Raw genomic sequence first — 20,572 nt, 5'->3', positions numbered from 1 at the left:
ATATTTGATAGTATTCAAACTTCAATCAATAAGAAAATTATGCAATTTTGTTTCCCAAAAGTTAACCAAACTCAAAATAATATATTTTAATTGAGGAAGGTTAATCAAAAGCCAAAATCTCTCACGATACAGATGGTTTAGGGGTTAATAGTAACTGAAGTAGGTAAAAAGTCAAGAAAACCGGCAAAGTGTAAAGGGACCGCGTGTACATAGCTTACCAATCGAAGCGGCTGAGAGGGGCTAATAAGGCTTCTTCTGCCGTCAGGTCTGGACGATTTTCGCTGCCAGCCATGCAACAAAAGCCTCAGCAGCCTTACGAGACTGAAGAGGCATATACAGAACGTTCATATGCGACCGTCTAGAGAACCCGTCTGCAACATATGCAAGAGAGTGTACAGCAGCCTGAATTCATTGCGTAATCACAAGAGCATTTACCATAGGAATGTTAAGAACGTTAAGGCTGAAGACATGATAACCCCCCATTCGTTTTATCTTTGAGACGTTCCGGAAGGGCGTATTCTGTAAACTTGCATATACGCCCTTCTAGCGTTTCGCTGGAGGGCTCAATAAGGGTTCAAATTGTTTTTTTCGAATTTTTATTTTTTTAAGATGCGGTGGGTTGATTTTTTATTTTTTGCAAATGCAGAATTGATGATTTGTTTATTTTCTATACTATACCTTTAAAATTACAAATGCACAATAGTAACTCGAGGCTTATCTTTTGAATTAAGCGCCGCCTTTTTGACAGTTTTTGATACAACCTATTTCAATAATTTAATTTATCGTCACTTTGTCAGTTATCTTTGCTACCCTCGTGTGCAGGTTTATTGTTTGTCAATATGCTTTAGAAATATGTATCGAAGTTCTTATCCGTCTTCCACCTTATTTTTGTTTGCTTTGTTCGTCCGGTTTTCCCAGAAATATAATTTTCAACAAACAAATTTAATTGCTATTTTTTTAATGTAAAATCACCTCACATTTCTTTATCATAGTAACTATTTAACTACTAACTCTTATAATACTGTCTAAAATTTGTATCTGGTTGTATTTGCTTGGTTGCTTTGCAGTACAACTCTTTCAACCACTTGATTATTTGTTTCACAAAAATTTGGTGATATTCCAGTTCAGTGTTTAGTTCCTTCTGATAAAGTTCTTTTTCCTGTCTATTATATACCATCTTGGATGTTTTAATATTGTCCATCTTTTTGCCAAATTGCTCCACCCAGATATATATTTTTATCATCTTGTAATATCTCTTCTTATTTGAAGATCCTAGATGTTATAGCTGTCATCACGATTTTTATAAGAATTACTTGGTTAGAAATAGGCATTGTAATACAGCATAACACCTGCGGTGGCGCCTATAGGTAGTGTGCGATGATCTGGTATCCTCAAGCTGTGAATTGGCAGAATGAAAATACAAGAACGTATTTTTAGCCACAATCATAATTTTCTTGTAAAAATCCTAAAAACCCTGAGAATAATTATTCATATCATGTTATATATTTTGGTGCCCAACGTGGGGCATAGTATTCAATATATTTATTGAATAGAAAAGTATCCAAATGTATAGTATTGACAATAAACGAATTCATTTGACTGCGTGTACACTATTTGCTTCAACACGTACAAAATATTATGTTCCAAATTTTTATTTTATTTATTCCATATCTAGTGTAAGTTGTTATTGTTTTTTAAATATATTTTTTATCTTTTATTGCCTGAAAAATGGACATTACCAAGTTGTTTGTATATAATTATATTAAAAAATGGCGAGGCCGCCAATAATCTTAAAATTTCCCACTTTTAGTTGATTAATCGGTTATACTTAAGATTGTTGTTTATATCTATTTTTAGGTGACTGTAGTATACAAAGTTTTATAAATATGCTGAAAATTATTTCTAAAAATCGGTAAATAAACGCTACTAACAGATCTCAATTTGTCAAGTGTCAAATGATTAGGTATCTTGGTTTCCATAGAACATTTTTAATCATTATTTTTTAAATGGACCTCATTAAAAATATAGTTATGATCATTATTATAAGTCCTTTTTACCAGACCGCTTGACATTTTTTTTTATAGGTGATTGTTGCACCAACCATTTTAGTTTTTCGTTTTTCTGCCTATCGTAAAATCAAATTTTTTTTCGGCTTAGTTGTATATTTCGCATTTGCTAGTCTAATGTCTTTTACAAAAACCAAACATTTTAGTCATAACCTATACGAAAAAGTTTTTTAATGTGTCGTACTGCATCAAGGTGCATGTAGGTGCAACTTATAAGGCACTTGACGTATTCAACCAAAAACCATCTAGATATATTGTCGATTCACTATCCCAAAGTTCCTAAATCCAAATTGTTAAATATATTTATGAATTTTTGCCTCTAAGTCAACAATTTATTCTGGAGAGTCCACAAGACTGATTTCGGATTGTATATCTCATTTTTGGCAAGTCTTGAAATAGTTTGTTCGAAATGTTCCAAGGGACAGATTAATTAAATAAAATGATACAAGAATTATTTTTAAGATACTTATAACCAACTTACGTGAGGTTGAATTGAGCTAAATTTTAGAGTTTTCGTGAATCTGATGTCACACTTAGAAAAATTTCGTAGCAATATCCCATTTTTCAGAAATCAATACTTGTAAGAACAATACTAGCAGTAACAACAAAATGTAATGTTAAATTGGTCTGCTGTAGCATACAATAATGGTATAAAAGTTGTTTTTTTCAGGATTTTTATACTTTCTATTAATTTTTAATACTTTTCAAGAATTTAAATTCATATTTAGCAACCATCAACTTATCTGTAGTAACCATCCAACAATATTGATCATATTAAATCCATCTTTTTGCATCTTCTTTACTCATTTTATCTTACCATTTAAACTGTGCCCTTTTCTGACATTTCTGCTATAGTTTCTACCAGATTTTTCTTAAAATGTACGTTTATCTGTTTATTTAGGCAACCATAAGCATCTCTTAAAAAATTAGCAGTAATTCTGTTTAGTTTGATTACAACGTATTGTCTCATTTTATGTATCTAAATTTTTACCTTTTCTTGTGTTTGTATTTTCTATAAGATTTTGTATTTTCCTTAAAATATAGTCATGTGACCTAAGCCTCATACAATCAACTTGATTGTTGCTGTACATTATTGATGTCATTAATACTGACAGATTATACCACCAAAAATTTAAAACTGTAGAAAATTGACATTATGTCTATTTTTACATTGACATATGACAAAATACATTTGAAATTTGACATTAAAATGTCTATAATAAATTTTTTTTTGTTTAATAAATCTGTCTAGGGGTATAACACTATTTCAGTACATAGTCCATATATTTTTCTATTCTGTTCATTTTCATATTATTTTGCTTTTATTTTGTCCATTTTTCAGGTATTTATTATTAGATATCACATATTGTGAGACTAATATATAAAATACCTATATATTTGCTTTATTGTACAAACGCTTAAAAATATATACCTATACCTGGTAACCCATTATATATATTATACAGAGTATAAAAAGGGAAAGTTGGCTTTTGAAATAATATAATTAAGTATGAATAAAAAGGTATATCTTCCAAGATTCACAAATATTATTTTATTGTAAAAGTATGTAACAGTATATTTGATCTCGTTTTTTTCCAATTTTTTTTTATTAAGCTTTTCCCTTTTTATAGCCAAAAATTCAAAAAGGGAACTACTTAGTAATAATAAACCCTATATTCTAGTATCCTATTAATCTTAATAAATAAATTTATATTTTTTTACAAAAGAAGCCGACCTTTGAATGAGCCAAAACATTATAGAAGTATTATAGAGTCGTGCTAGCTTAGCAGATAGAGTAGAGGGGAAGTACAAAATTATTGAGGTGTTTTATTGATTTCTCTGTGTTCGTCTCCTATTGCTAACATAACTACATTAGAAATATGTGTTACTTACTACCTTAACATGGGTTATGAACATTTATGTACCAGAAAACATGACTATCACGTAGAAATATAACGAAAACACAAATAAACTTTTCATGGTTACGATGAAAATTATTTATTTTTTGTTTTTTCGTCAGTCTGATTTAAGTCACAACACTACTGACGTATACCTTTTTTTTATCCAGTGGTACAACATTGTTAAGTCTATATGTTGTTAACAACTATTATGGTAGAACACATAACTGGGTATTCTAAGAATAGAACTGACCCCCTTATCCGTGGGGCAAGGATATCCCTTGTATTATGTTCATAAAGTATTATATGTTTTTTTCCGTTTCTTTATACTTATAAAATTTGTGTTATTTCTACATATTATATGTCTCGTTTGCAATTTATTTTTTTTAATTTCTTGTTTGGTTAACTATATTTACATGATAGGAGTTTTAAGCTATATGGTATATTCAAGAAAACACTGGTAGGTAACGTGAGAGATCATTAACACCAGCAATTTTTGTATGACCCCCATTATAGTAACAAGTATAGCTGCTTGTAATATTCCTGCCCTGTCAAAAAAAAAACATAAATATCCCCAATATTTTTTTAACAGAAAAAGACTCGATAACATTTCTATATGAGTTCAAAATCTGGTTGGTGCAGCTGTATGAAGTAATATTACGCTCATCTTGGTTTTGTTATTAAGACTAGCTTGACCTATCTTGATATTTAATTAATAAAATAAACGAAAATAAATAAAAGCGGGGGCCTAATGGGAAATTGTCTCTTGTTCTCGGTCGTGCTCGGGGACACCATCAGTCGAACGCCGTCTCAGTTTCCCCCTTCCCTTGAATGCCAGTCATCGATGTGACGTGTGTGGCAAGTTGCTCAGCACCAAATTGACGCTCAAACGTCACAAGGAGCAGCAGCACCTTCAGCCGTTGAACAGCGCCGTCTGCGGTCTTTGTCGGAAAGTTTTTCGAACGCTTAACTCGCTGAATAACCACAGAAGCATTTATCATAGGAGGCAGAAAGACATTCAAACCAATCAGCCCCCTGTTAAGCCCCCGCTGTGATTTCAGTTTTCCCTTTAGATTTTCTTTCTTAGGCTAGACGAAATTTAAAATCGGTTCTTGGGTTATATTGGCATAGTGCTTTAGTTCGATTGAATTGGTATTGAATATTCGTACTATTATAATATTTTTTATAATATTAGTATATTTTTTTGTTGTTACGATTCTTGTTCCAGTAAAAATATCCAGTAAACTTCTATAAAAATCTATCTTTTTTGAAAGTTTGATATCTACTTCTTGATACATACTTAATCCAGAACTCTTCTACCTTTCGGTGTGAGTTCTACTTCTTGATATCATTTTTTATTTCAATCTACCTAAAATTATGGTTGTGCCTCATTAACGTCCGACATGTGATTTAGTATTTTTAAAATTCACTAAATTCCCTTTGGTACCTATTTCTTTCCATTAAAAGTCTTTGTCTTTTATGCAATACCCTGAAATAATATACAGAATTTTTCATATATGCCACAAAATTAATTTAACTTGTTTACACCGCTAAAGGCAAGTTCTTCTACTTTAAAACATAAAAGCTTTTTTAATTATTTTTGAACATATCAAATAGTTCCCTTCAATTTTAAAATGTATATTCGAATCACCTTTTTCCTTTTTCAGCTCGAAGGACCAGTCTATTTTTCTTTTCAAACTTACTAAATACTTCTTGAGTAACTATTCCAAAGCAATAAAGAACTTCGATAAGTCCATGGAGAAAAAAAGACAAGTGATCGAACTAAAATGGCTCTATAACAATATTACGTTATAAATTATACTATGAAATGATCTACAGATGCTTTCAGTTTTGTTTGATAAATGGTTGTATAATTTTTGCAACTGATAAGTGTAGTAAAGATATTATTTTATGTTCTTTTTTAAGGACATTTACGTTATGAATAAAATAAATATAATTTTGGATTTAATCCAATTCTAAAATATCTTTAGTAAAACCGTTCTTTCAAAAAAAAAACGTTTGAAAATTTCGTCTAGTCTATTATGTCAAGCAGTCGATAACTTATAGAGATCATACCTTAATTTAGGGGGAAACAGATGTAAATTTTGCTTAAATCATAGGACCTCCTATGTCTTTTTTATTAACGAGATAAAAGAAGATAAAAGATCAGAAAAAACAAAATTAGTAAAGCCAAGAAAAAATTTCGAGGGGTTGTAGAATCAGTCTTAATATAACAATTAAAAAAACTAAGAGATGGGTGGAAAAAATCAGCAAGTAACTTAAAACAAATATCAAATAAGTGAAAAGACAGTTTATGTTTGTTTTCGATTCAGAGGCGATACACAATCTCCAGACAGTTGTTTCTGCCTTACGGCGTCCTCAGTGGAGCTGCGTGCACACCTCAGAATCAAAACGAAACCAAACTGTCTATTTAAGTGAAATTTCAAAAATAGTTTAAAATCCACTATAAGGACACTGCAGCGACCTCTCTTAAAGAAAAGAAAAAAGTCCCAAAAAAAATTCACCATTAAAATAAAAATTAAAATAGTAAATAATTATTTAAATCTGAAACTTTTCTTATTTGAACTCCTTTCTGGTAATATCCTTAATCTCTGACTTTTACAATTTATAAGACAAGAGACGACGAATCAAGAAAGCGAAAAGGACTACAATAAATATCAAATTACTGGGAAAATCTGTTCAAGCACTACTTGTAGATATATCTAAATATTCAATACCATGACTTAACTTTTTCGAATAGATTCCCTACGCTTCTTCTTCAATAGTCTTCAAGACTATTTACGTCATATGTAAGCAATGAATACTTTATTGTGACAGGTTTGACACTGCTTTATTTCCACGAGAGATTGAGTCTATGAGATACGTCAATAAAACCTTATTTCAAACTTTTTTTTTCTTTATTCTAGTTTGGTTAAGTTAGTGTTCACACTTACGACAAAGAATATTGAAGGATACCTGTGTCACCAAAATGTTTAAATTTCTATTTTAGTGGGATGTGCTGATTTTTTATGGTCCACTAATTTCACTTTTTTTCTTCTGGAAAACACTGACTCTCAGTTGTTTTATTCGGGAAGTGGCCACCAATTTTTGTGTACATGCCTAACCTATTTCCTTATTACAAATATGAATGTAAATGGTATGATTTAAATAAAAAACTACCGAGTTAATTACATATCTTCTTTTATCTCAAAATTAATATAAAGGCTGTTTCTGTGATTATTCAGCTACCTACTATAATATAGAAACCAAATACTTTTCTTTATTAAGGTATGATCTCTGATTACAATATATTTAGAAATTGCTCATTTTATTGAAGAAACTAGGGAGATACTTTTTTGCTATTTAGCGACGATTGTAAAAATTATAAGACTTTCGACTTAAAATTGTGATGAAAAGACTTAGAAATGATAGACTGCTTACTCTAAATTGTAAGAAAGTTATATTTTAAAAATTTGTATTTAATTCGGAACTGTACGTCAGATACAGATGCAAAAAAATTTTTAGATATATTAGAAACCAAAAATTTTAATAATAATGTTATTGTGATAATTTATTATTGATAAATTATTTAGATAAGTCATATTTAGACAAAATACTAATAAAATGTATTACTTAGGTCTTTTCGAGTGACCTTGACCTAAAATATTGACTTTGAAGACAAAGTTCATAATCTCTAAAATAATATCTTCATGAGACATACTTTCATACATCCAGTGTTTTATATAAAAGATTATGCTGTAAGTAAATATATCAACAAAATGTTACTTTAATGAAGCATTCCATGCTTTAATCTCAATTTAAGCCATTCCAATGTCAAGTAATGTTAACCATTTCAATTATGTTATCTCATAGATTGTTCCATCTATGTATCTTGTAATTATCACTGTTCTAATTTCTACTTTTCCCAGTATTCTTAATATTTTATGACTTTAACTCTGGGCTCTTTAAACATTTTAATGATGGCCGTATTTAGGAGGTGTGATCATGAGACATATCTCTTTATCTACAAACAATATGTGGCAAACAAATTATTATATACAAGAGGCTAACAAGTTTTTCTGACCTCAGCTATCTCTCCTAGGACAAAATGGTTGGGTGTAAACCCACGCCATGAAAAAAGTTTTAATGTGTTTGTAACGGTTATGTGGCCGTTTTTTCTGTTTTTTCTGTTTGGGGTTGTACGGAGGACAAAATAATTCAATGGTATACATGATCATACATTGTAATGCAGCTTAATATTATCGAGATGATCACGCATATGCCTCAAGTATTGGTACTTTTTTCTAATTGACAATTAGCTCCGATGACGATAATTTTGTCGAAAGCACTCAGCTAAAGCTTTGATATACCTACTATTTTTTCACTTCCTGTATTCTTTACATTTTATATATTTGTGTCATCATATACCTTTTTTTAACATTGACTTTTAGGTCCTACTCAACCATTGATAGATACAAAAATAAATATAAAATTCTGGATATGCATTATAGTCTGATAAAAGCGAATTTTCATAAACGTTAAATAAGAAGGAACTTCCATAACATGAAATTCAAAACTTTTATTAAATATGAAATTAATACTATTCTTACTGGCTCGAAATAATCTCTTATTTTCAAACCACTTAAAATGAAAAAATGTAAAACTGAACCCTCTATTAGGGACTTGATCTCAAAAGAAACGCGTTGGAAAGTATTATCAAAACTTTTGATCTCTTGCACATTATAAAGTTGTTCTAGAAAACAATTGGCTGTGAAACAAAACTTAATTATCAAAAAGTATTTTTCTGGAAAATTTTACAAGATATCTCCGTGGTTTCTTCCTGAAACGTATTACTGACTGTAAGCGGTTACAATATATTTTGGCACTGTGATATATTTTGTTAAATCAATCCTAAAGAATGTTATAAGTTCGAACATTGTAACGCTAAATAGTCAATAATACGGTTGGAACGTATTAATGGGGAAAAAATCAAAGCCTTTTTTATATAGTAATTGGTGAAAGGGACTTTATTTTTAAAAATACATATATACATATTTGGACATATGTAAAACATATATTATTTATCCTCTTTGTTTATTTGCTTAAGGTGAAAAAATTTAATATTTGTAGCACCTAAAATGAAGAAAATTTCGTGCAATATAAATCTGATTGGAAATTCTTTAAACATTCTAGTCGATTTAATACGATAACCTAAAAAAACTGATCACATTTTTTGAAGATAGGATAAAAACCTCACGCGATGAAACCGTGCGCGACTAATCGCAGATCTTTATAATTATCGTACGTTTTTTAACCGGATTTACTGTATGTGTATAAATTAGAGTATAATATAAATTCGATTGCCCCATGTCTGAAGTTCTCGATCGACGAAATTAAAGAATACATCGGAGAACTTTGCACATGGGCCAATATAATGTTATATTCGAATTTGTACTTGGTCCTTCGACCCGGATGTGAAATAGCGACCTATAAACTTCGGATATAGGGCAAATGTATTCGAATTTATAAAGCATGTGTATCATTACGATTTGCAATTTATGTAATATAATATTATAACACTTTAACATCAATCTCAAATTCATTTTTGTCTACAAATAATATACAATATCGTTTTCATCGTTTGTTGCGGTAAAGTTTCATAGACAAATTATCTTGTTTGTTATTTTATAGTCGGGAGCTTTGTCGCGCAATTTCGTATTTGTAAAGTTATGATTAATTTTATATTTTTGTGTTATTGCGATTATGTCGTACGAATAATTATTTGCATTGTTGGATTGGACTTATATCGTTACGAAAGTTACGTTTTATGTAAAATAAAAGTGTTGATTAAGTGTATTTGGGTTTTCGTAATTTAAAAAGCAATATTTGGTTGTAGGTCGTAAATTGAGCTTTAAATTGATGATAAAAGTTAGATTTTTAAGTGCTACATATTTACTGATTAATTTTGGAGGCTTTATATTTTGTTTTTCTTTTTATATCTATAGTACCTAGTTATTAGTTCTTATTTTTGTATTTTATAAAAAAAAATATTGAAATGTTGCACTGAGAGACAGGACTTAGTTTTTAAAAGACTGAATTGGAACTGATTCTTCTCGGTATTTTTTAAGACTGACTAATTTTGACTGATTTTGTTATTTCGGTGAGAGAAAAAGAGATTGGCAACCCCTTTAAGTTTTCAAATTAAAAAGAAATTGAAATTCTATTAGTCCTGTGTAGTAACTTATTGATTTTTTGCATTATAGGCATGTTCTATGTTGTTTGATGCAATATTTATCATATTTTATGTACTGTTGTATAACCTTTATTTATGTTTAAATATATTTTTACATTCGCAAAAGCAGCTTGGGTTTTATTTTGCTTGAGATAGTTATTGCCTCTGTCCCTATTTTTTCTATATTACTGTATGTACATGTGTGTGTATCTCTTCCCAACAACACTTTGTGTGTTGCCGCCACCAGGAGACTAGCACAATCCTAGTCTAATTGTTTCCTTCATTCGAAAACCGACGCCAACTTTGCCGCACACTCGTTTCATCTGGTCGGGAGAAAAGAAACCTGAGAACACCTTCTTCGGCACCGATGCGCTCTGGGGGGGTTGGGGGGATAATTACTTTTACGACGTTTCGAAAATCTAAGCTAGCTTTATTAGGATTTTAACGTTGTCGAATTTATTCCGCTTTAACTTAACATTTTAAATAAAATAATAAATCCAGCGTGTTTGTAATCGTAGCTCTTGATAAAACTAGTATTTTGAATTATACAGGGTGTTTCATTAATAATTGTAAATATTTTAACTGTAGATTCTTGAGCTCAAAAGATTAAGATTTAACCCAAATCATTTAAATAAAATGAGGCTCCTAGTGTACCCAGTGCTTTAAAACCGTTTGACATATCCTTGTCATACTTGGCAGCAAGTGTAGGTCCGGTACACCCTACTAAATTATGTTAAACAAACATTTCTGACTAAAATAAGTCATTGGTTGACCCTTCCCAAATTGTACGACACTGGCGGAATTACTATTTTTGTGCAATTTTTCGATTCTCCAATAATTTGTATGCAAATAATATAGGTACAGACGATCCTAAATCCTTTTTTCAGTGCGTCATTAATTTTGACGTCATATAGGATTTTAAGAATGTCGCGAATCATTACGTGACATTTTAGTTAAATCTGACAGTTGTCAGAATATTTATATTTATGTAAACATAATATTTATACAAATATTTGCCAGAATATTAATATTTAAAATATTTTAACGTAAAAATAAATAAATATAACATCAAATTTCACTACACAATGTCCAAATATATCAATATCATAAAATATTATTTATATTTACGTGGTTGAAAAATATTAACCTAGAAATTACAATTGTCATTTAACCCATATGATTTGTGAAAATACTGTCACAATCGATTACGTTTGTGTCAAATTATCTTTATTCGCATCATTGATTGGTTATCTATTTAGAGTATTGTAATCGCCAAACAATTATACATCTTTAAGTATAATTCATTTTAATATGCAAATAACCGTCAAGGAATACATAATTTTCTAAGTTCAATGCGTAATAATCACATAGGTACGTTTTTTTCTGCCGCTTCCAACTGTAATGCTTTAGAGTTAGAGAGAATTCAATAATCTGTGAAGCACTGAAAAAAGGGTTTGGGATGATCTGTACTACGATCAAGTCATTAGTTTTCGAGATATCTAAAGTTAAAAATAAAACGGCGCAGTTATTTTGATTAATGTATTATGCCCCTTCATTTTTAACTTCAAATATCTCTAAAACTAACGATTTTATCGTTACGAATGAAGAGTATATTATTTACATACAAAGTATTGAAGAATTTAAAAATTATGCTAAAATAGCAGTCAGTGGCGTAGAATTTGGGAAGGTCAACCATTCACTATCTCGTGTCGTACGCCTCTGATAGTAGCCAGAAACGATTATTTAACATAATTTAGTAGGGTGTACAGTACCTACACATTCTGCCAAGTATAAGAAGGATATGTCTAGTAGTTTTAAAGTACCGGGTACAAAAAGTTCTTAATGTTTTAAATAAAGAATAAATTATTTAAAAAAAATCATACTTTACAACTATTTGACATATCCTTATCACACTTGGCAGAAAGTGTAGGTACTGTACATCCTACTAAAATATGTTAAATAAACCTTTATGGCTACTACCAGAGGCGTACGACGAGGAAAAGTGAGTGGTTGACCCTTCCCAAATTCTACGCCACTGACAGAATTGCTATTTTAATGCAATTTTTGGATTCTCCAATACTTTCTATATAAATAATATACTCTTCATTCGTAACGATAAAGTCATCAGTTTTCGAGATATTTGAAGTTAACAGAAACGTCTGTTTAACATATTTTAGTAGGGTTTACTTGTACAGTACCTACACTTGCTGCCAAGTATGACAAGAATATGTCAAATGGTTTTTAAGTACTGGTACAAATATTTTTTAAATGTTTAAATAAACCACCCTGTAACTCAGTAAGGAGCCACATTTTATTTAAGTGATTTGGGTTCAATCTTAATATTTTGAGCCCAATAATCTATAGTTACTATATTTTTAATCATTAATTAAACGCCTTGTAAAACTATGTAAATTGTATGAGGATCTGAACAAACATCTCTAAAAAATATAGATATTTGCTTTATAAAATATTTTATTTGTATATTTAACGACAGTATCGAAACTTTAAAGTATCGAATAAGCCGCTCAAAGGCCATATTTATATTTTGAAATTTAAACTACAACTGTAACAATTAAATGACAAAAAGAGTGGTACAGTAGGCAGAATAGTTGCTAACAAATTATTTCAGAAAAAACCTTTATCTTAAGCTTATTACGAGAACATTTGTATTTGAACCGTATCGTAAAGTTTTTAGCACAGGTAGACAGTAATAAATGTTAATCTATTGTACATTTAATTATTGTTCTGCTATTCAGTATGTTTACCTCTCGAAACTTAACGATACCACTTAATACAAGTGACTTTATAATAAGCTTAAGATAAGGTTTTCTGCAATAATTTTTTGGTAACTATACTGTAGACTAGCACGAAGCTTCATAATATGTTTTCTGTATTTTTAAATTTTAAATAATATTTTTAAAATTTAATGAAGTAATTCAGGAATAATATTTATGAATTACGTAAAATCGCTGTTAGTTAATATTCTTGTTATAGATTTTAACATATGTAATTGAAAAAGTTTACACGTTTTATAACGGATTCCCCTCGTCGCGTAAATGAACTTCATTAGCTGTTTACAGCGCATTTTTCTATGAAGCTTATTTCGTGGCGCCACTTCCGTGACGCTCGCATCAGCATTTTACTATACAAAGTAATATAACGCTAATACAGAAGCTTCGCTTCAAAAACCTAACAACAGCTACTTGTCATTATTTTAATATTTTTATTTGGACATTTTCAGAAACTTCCATAAATTCCCAAACTAATGGAAGGTTGAATTTAACAGTTACTTTTTCAGTTGAATTTAACGGCTGTCAAAAGTCAATTAACTTGTCTAAATTCTGTTTAAAATTTTCTAATATTTAGTTATGAAATCGAATCGTCTATACTGGTGTCGTATTACTTTTTTTCTATAGTAAAATGCTCTATTCACGGTGGCACCACGAAATAAGCTTTATAGGAAAGTTGCGCTGTAAACAGTTGGAAGAGTCCATTTACGTGACGAAGGGAGTCGGTTATACAACATGTAAACTGTTTCAATTTTATTACAATAAAAATATAATAATTCTCAAATATTATTTTTGAAGCAAAAATTTAAATAGTAAATAATAAAATAATGAATAAATAATAAAAATTATTACTTTACTCAATTTTAAAAATATTATTTAAAATATAAAAATATAGTATGAACCTTCGCGCTAGTCTACAGTACCGCCTACTGTGGCACTTTTTTTCTAAAATGATTATGGTATAATTGCAAATTAAAAAAGATAAAAGATTAAGAAAGTAGCATGCAATTCCAGTATGTACCTACAAATTAAAATCTGCTCGATAATTACTTCTATCTATTTTTATATTATTACATATTTGCAAATAAACAGTAATATTAATAACAATGGCAGTTGTAAGACTCACGTAATTTTATTATTTTTATGTCGTGTAGCGACGAGCTTTCCAACTCGTTCAGTTGGTACTAACTGAAGGGTTTTTAAAATCAAGATTCTTCTAAGTTTTTCTGTAGTGTTAGCAAGCGTTAAATTTGTTACATATTTTGTAATACCGTTTTCGGTCTTTCTAATATAGGCCAGGGTAATAGACAAAAATATACCCTGTTCGTGACACTTCAGAAGCCAGGGTACTGAAGCGTTTTTTCGACAGGTAATACCTATAGGAACAAATTATAGCTATTTTCTGCATAGGATCTGGCGGCCATTTTTATTTATAAACAATTAACTGTCAAAAAATGGCATTTCCCCCTTATTTTTTCAAATCAACGGAAAACAGTGACACTTATGATTTTTTTAGTACAAATATCTTCGAGATTATGGAAAAAGCTTTAAAATGACGTATTACAAAGTTTGATATACCCATTTATTGTTAATATAATTGCGAAAAAAGGTCTGAATTGCAAAAAAAAATATTTTCTCAATAACTGTTGTAAAAATTAGTTTACAGCTTTGAAATTTTTGTCAAATGAGGGTTCTTTGGTGCTTAATATATGATAAGAATTTCAAAGCGATTCATTCAATTGTTTAAATTTTATTCAAATTGTTTATCCCAGAGAGCAGTTTGTTTGCAATAACATAAGTCAGAAAAAAATGATCTTAGAACCATTCCACAGGTGTGAAATGAAAGAGCATGAGCTACATTTTCAACATGGTTTAAAAAAGTGAATAAAAAATGCATTTATTAGAAATGAATAATTATGCAAAAGTATCGTCAATTTTTCTTTATAAACTTTTTGAATAACTTTTTCCAAAAAAATTAACTTTTTTACCCTGTTTTAAGTGCACAACTACCAAGTACATAATGTTATCTATATCATAATTGATAAAAAATTGTAATAAATATGTATAATTTCTTATACAGTGTGCACGTAAAGGTTGGAATAAATTCATATTCTCAAGAATGGACTATTTTGGAGAAAAATCCCGAAACAGGTCAATTTTTATTTTTAAATTGCGACTTTTTGGCATATGCATCATACTAGTGACGTCACCAGTCTGGGCGTGATGACGTCATCTACAATTTTTTTAAATAAGAATAGGGGTCGTGTGATAGCTCATTTGAAAGGTAATTCAACTCTCTATTCAGTAATATAAACATTTACATAATTATTTATACAGGGTGTCCTAAAAAATGTTTTTTAATTAAATTTATTGACATAAAAAGAAGAACGTGTGTAATTTATTTAACTCAAAATACATTTTACTGCTATCAGAAAACAGGAAATAATGTTTATTTGACGAATAAATATTGTTTTTCACTTAAATTCAATATTAAAGCTGCCATATACCTTCCTCTTGACAATTTGAACATTTAATTTAAGCGAAAAGCAATGATTATTTTTCAAATAAACATTTTTTTCTGTTTTCTGAGAGCAGTAAAATGTATTTTGGACTAAATAAATCACATCCATTCTTCTTTTATGTCAATAAATTTAATTAAAAAACATTTTTTAGGACACCCTGTATAAATAATTATGTAAATGTGTATATTACTGAATAGAGAATTAAATTACCTTCCAAATGAGCTATTACACGACCCCTATTCTCATTTAAAAAATTGTAGATGACGTCATCACGCCCAGACGGGTGACGTCAATAGTATGATATATGTGCCAAAAAGTAGTAATTTAAAAATAAAAATTGACCTGTTCGGGATTTTTTTTCCAAAATCGTCCATTCTCGAGAAAATAAATTTATTCCAACCTTTACGTGCTCTCTGTATAACAAAATAAAAAGTTTATAAGGAAAGATTTACGATACTTTTGCATAATTATTTATTACTAATAAATGCATTTTTTATTCACTTTTTTCAAACCAAGTTGAAAATATAGCTGATGCTCTTTCATTTGACATCTGTGGAATGGTTCGAACGTCATTTTCTTCTGACTTATGTTATGGCAAAAAAAATTCTCTTTGGGATAAACAATTTGAATAAAATTTAAACAATTGAATAAATCGCTTTGAAATTTTAATCACATATTAAGCACCAAAGATCCCTTATTTGACAAAAATTTCAAAGCTGTACACTAATTTTTACAACAGTTATTGCGAAAATGATTTTTTTGCAATTCCGAGTTTCTTTCGCAATTATATTAACAATAAATGAGTATAACAAACTTTGTAATACGTCATTTTAAAGCTTTTTCCATAATCTCTAAGATATTTGTACTAAAAAAACCATAAGTATCCCTGTTTTCCATTGATTTGAAAAAAAAAGTGAAAAATGCCATTTTTTGACAGTTAATTGTTTATAAATAAAAATGGCCGCCAGATCCTACGCAGGAAATAGTTACAATTTGCTCTTATAGGTATTACCTGTCGAAAAAACGCTTCAGTACCTTGGCTGTTCGAGTGTCATGGAAAAAACCTTATTACCCTGCACTAATTTTTTGGTTTCACGTTTCATTCAATGGCGCGTTTGATGAAATCCTATTCAAGTAGTTTTTGGTCTTGCTTTATTTCTTTGTTATATCGAAGTTCAATGTTAACATCAGTTTAGGAAAATACTCCTGCAGCATCATTTCGAGCAACATACTCAAGCAACATACTTCCAGTTTGTTGCGGCTAGTGATTTTTGCACAAGAATTTGGTCTAGGTAGATATATTCTTGGAAATTTTCTCATTGCCGTTGCCGTTTCTAGTTAGTCTGATGTTTGCGGTCTACCGGTTGGTAACTATCAATTTTGTAAGTACCGGTTGTAAAAATAATTCTCATAAATACTTTGTACACTTGTCTGCGCAACGATCTAATTCTTTAGGTCACACTTTTTGTGTAGGAATATCATTACATTCTCGTTCCAATCCTTACGAATTTTGCTATCATGGAGACAATATTTCTCTTAGATGTGCGTTTATAATTTTTGTCTAATTTCGACTTTTTAAATTATATGCGCCATAAGTTAACTTTCAGGGCAAGCAGTGTATGTTGTAGTGTTTATTGATTAGTCAGATTTCCATATTCACAATTTTATAGATTGATATGTAGGATTTTCTATCCTACATGCCAGGATCCTAGTATCTTTTCGAGGATTTTGAAAACATTTATTCTTCTTCTTCGCCTTCCTTCTTGTATGTAGGCTTAAAGCCTGTTTCTTCTTCAATATTAGCCTCCTAAATTGTTTAAGTTATCGCACAATCTTTTTCTTGGTCTGCGAATACTTGTTCGTCCATTTGGTGACTTATATCGTGCTATTTGTACTATCCTATCCTCTGCCATTTTACTAATGTAATCGTTCCACTCCTGTTTTCGTTTATGTCTTCTACATTGCATGATCTTCTTTTGTTTTCACTTCTCTTCCTATCCAACAGACTTTTCCCTGATATTCGTCGGAGTATTTTCATCTCTGTTGTTTCTAGTAGTCGTCTCGTTTTAGATGTGTCAGGTCTTGTCTCCGCCGTGTATGCTAATATAGGCCGCCGTAATACAACATGCATAAAAACACAAATTCAAAAGTAGATTTTATCAATTCAATACTGTCTGAACGAGCTGTTAATCTTGTCATGTTATCGTTTATCGAAATTTTTAACTACAAAAAACATAATAAGTCGACAATAGGACATCTTTATATTGACTCCACACATTAAAGGAATTTAATTTTTGCTTTATACTGTTGCAAAAGCTTTTTAATATTGTAACCAGCTTAAGCTGCATGGCTAAGAAACAAACAAATATGTCTATAAAAATTTATAGATTTAAATTTTAGATTATATTTGTAATAGTGTGAAATGCTTCAGTACTCCCTTTGATTAAGAACTTGCTATTTATACTTAAGTCAGTTTTATTTAGTATTCTAGTGAATATTACTTAAAAAATTGTCATCATATTTTAAATTCAAAATGAATATCATCGCCAGCTATAATTAACAAAAATCCGTCCGTAAATAGTTTTATTCTCTTATTATTTTTATTCTGAGTTATTAGGTATTTTCGGCTTGCCTTTCCATCATTTGGTGCTCCCATAGAACATTGTAATCGAATCATTCAGCGCTATATTAAAACATGATCTTGGAAATAAAATCAAAAACTTCTTCAAAACATTCCCAACCTTTCTATTTTGTTAGTAGGTTGCCTGCTCTTTTGCAATTCGCAATCATAATATTCTCCTCCATCTTTTGCTTTCTCCTCCATATTCAGCAATTTTCATGAATCATTGAGTTAAACGGTTGAAATTATACACAATATGATGTCTTTGGTAATTAATTGCCCTACTCAATTTGACAATTAAAAGCTTCATTTAAAAATCTCCAAATAGTTTATACAGTGCGATGGAATAAGTGTTACCTCCCCCCCTTAATAACTTATTTATATTTAGCACATAAGCAAAAAGCTCGGACAGGTCGATTTTTAAAATAATCATAATAGCTTCAATGTTTCGAACTTTACACGAACGATCCCTCTTCAAGTGACAGGCATAACTTTGATTTTTTTAAATGGGAAAGTACATCATGTAACACCTCATTTAAAAGCTTTTGAAATACTGATTACAAAAATGTATAATATTTTAATCATGTTTGAGAGCATAGGCGCAAAATTTCGGTCGAATTCTTTCTAAATGCAATTATTTTTTTCGAATCCTGAAAAAATTAATAAATATTTTTGAAAAATTTAAACGTAGAATAAAATATTACAGTACTCTCGATGGTCGAAAGTCCCTGAGAACTCCTATAATGTTTATTTTAACAAGTCACAGGGGTGAAAAAAAGAGAAAATTTAGTCTGATTTTTAATTTCAAATATATCATTCAAAATAAACTTTCTCTTTATTCTAAGGGACTGTCAGCCCTCGCTAATAATGTCATCTTTCATTCCGCGTTTAAATTTTTCAAAAATACGTATTAGTTTTCTCAGGATTCGAAAAAAATGAATGCGTTTAAAAAGAGTTCGACCGAAATTTTGCGCCTACGCTCTCAAAAAGGATTAAAGTATTATACATTTTTGTAATCAGTATTTCAAAAGCTTTTAAATGAGGTGTCACATGATGCACTTTCCCATTTAAAAAAAATTAAAGTTATGCCGGTCATCTGAAGAGGGATCGCGCAAAGTTCGAAACATTGATGCTATAATATACTATAATTATTTTAAAAATCGACCTGTCCGAGCGTTTTGCTTATGTCCTGAAAATAAATAAATTCATAAGGGGAAGTAACGCTTATTTCAACGCACTGTATATATTAGAAAATAAATTATTGTTACTAAACTCTTTTTTTTTTAATATTGATGATATCATATTGATGATCGAGAAAATTTCGTAAAGCAAAAAAATTATGAACAAATATTTCAATTTTAGACAACAAAAATTGTTAAGGAAAGGAAGAGTCTTCTATTCGTTTGTTACTTTTACTTCCTGTCCAGTACATTTCTTGGAATTATAAAACTTAAGACTTCTGCGATTTTCTGAGATCTCTCTCTTCAGTCCTGACCCCCAGAGGGAGAGTAGTGATCATCGTGATGTGTATCGTCTGTCTCCAAAGATCTCTATCTCTGGATATTTCTTGTTTCTTATACATAGGTGTTTTGCATATTCCTGTAATTTGGTCGATACATCTTCTTGGGGACCTCTTTGTGATCTTCGGCCTTCCACCCTTCCTTAGTCTTTCCATGTTTTCTGTGTCTGCTCTCATATGTCCAAAATATTTTTATTGTTGGAGATCAACTTTGCTGGAGAGCCGTTTTTTTAGATATTTCTTAAATATTAAGTTTTGGATCCGTATAGATTCTTACGAAAATTGTATTAATTCATCTTTATATTCGACAATGATTTCAAAAGTTTAAAAATAAAATTCTTTATTATTACAACGAGAAGCTAGGCAACAGTATCAAATATAGAAACTGTTCCCTGGCTTCTACATTATGATATATGTTTGCATACTCCATCAGTCAGCCATGGCATTTGTAAAGTTTTAGTACAATTTCAGTTTATCCCTGCAAGAGATTTACTGAATTATGTCGAAATTAATTTGAAATAAACTACTAAACTAAGTTGCGACGTACACGAGGTGATTTAAGCACTTAAATCTTCAAAAATAATAATATAAAATCCCATAAAACATAATGTCATTTTTACTATGTTAAAAATTGTTACCAGTAAGAATATCGCAAATATAATGGAAGGAAAGATAAGTGATAAGTTCACTCAAGTCTTTTTGCATTTATATGCAACTTTAAAGAGTAAATTTTAAGACAAAAAACTTTAACTGAAGTAAAAACTTCTGTTGTAATTGGTATAAGTATTTAGTTAAAAAAAAAAAAAAATAAAAAACAGTTATTTCGAACAAACGTTTTCGGACTTATCAGTCCATCTCAAGTGAACTTTGGAGTTCTTGCGATAACAACCGCAAAACTAAATAATGGTTGAGTTTAAGATGTTGTT

The 20,572-nt window shown here is 30.0% G+C and overlaps 1 protein-coding gene across 7 annotated transcripts in view; it reads left to right on the top strand.

Annotated features, from left to right (window-relative positions):
* LOC114349408 (broad-complex core protein isoforms 1/2/3/4/5) overlaps positions 1–20,572 on the top strand; it is a 242,775-nt gene that overhangs the window by 207,735 nt on the left and 14,468 nt on the right. Inside the window, exon 7 of one of the 7 annotated variants that reach the window (XM_028299775.2) lies at positions 4,763–10,325. The exons of 5 other annotated variants lie outside the window; for them this stretch is intronic. In XM_028299775.2, coding sequence (XP_028155576.1) covers positions 4,763–5,019 — 257 coding nt within the window. In that variant the 3' untranslated portion in view covers positions 5,020–10,325. Of the gene's footprint in view, positions 1–265; positions 2,205–4,762; positions 10,326–20,572 lie in introns of those variants that run through there. One more of the 7 variants, XM_028299776.2, reaches the window with a different exon arrangement.

Source organism: Diabrotica virgifera, chromosome 1 (assembly GCF_917563875.1).
Source record: "Diabrotica virgifera virgifera chromosome 1, PGI_DIABVI_V3a".
Classification (NCBI taxonomy): Eukaryota; Metazoa; Arthropoda; class Insecta; order Coleoptera; family Chrysomelidae; genus Diabrotica; species Diabrotica virgifera.
Note: the sequence above shows the minus strand (reverse complement) of the source record. Positions and strands in the feature narration are given on the sequence as shown.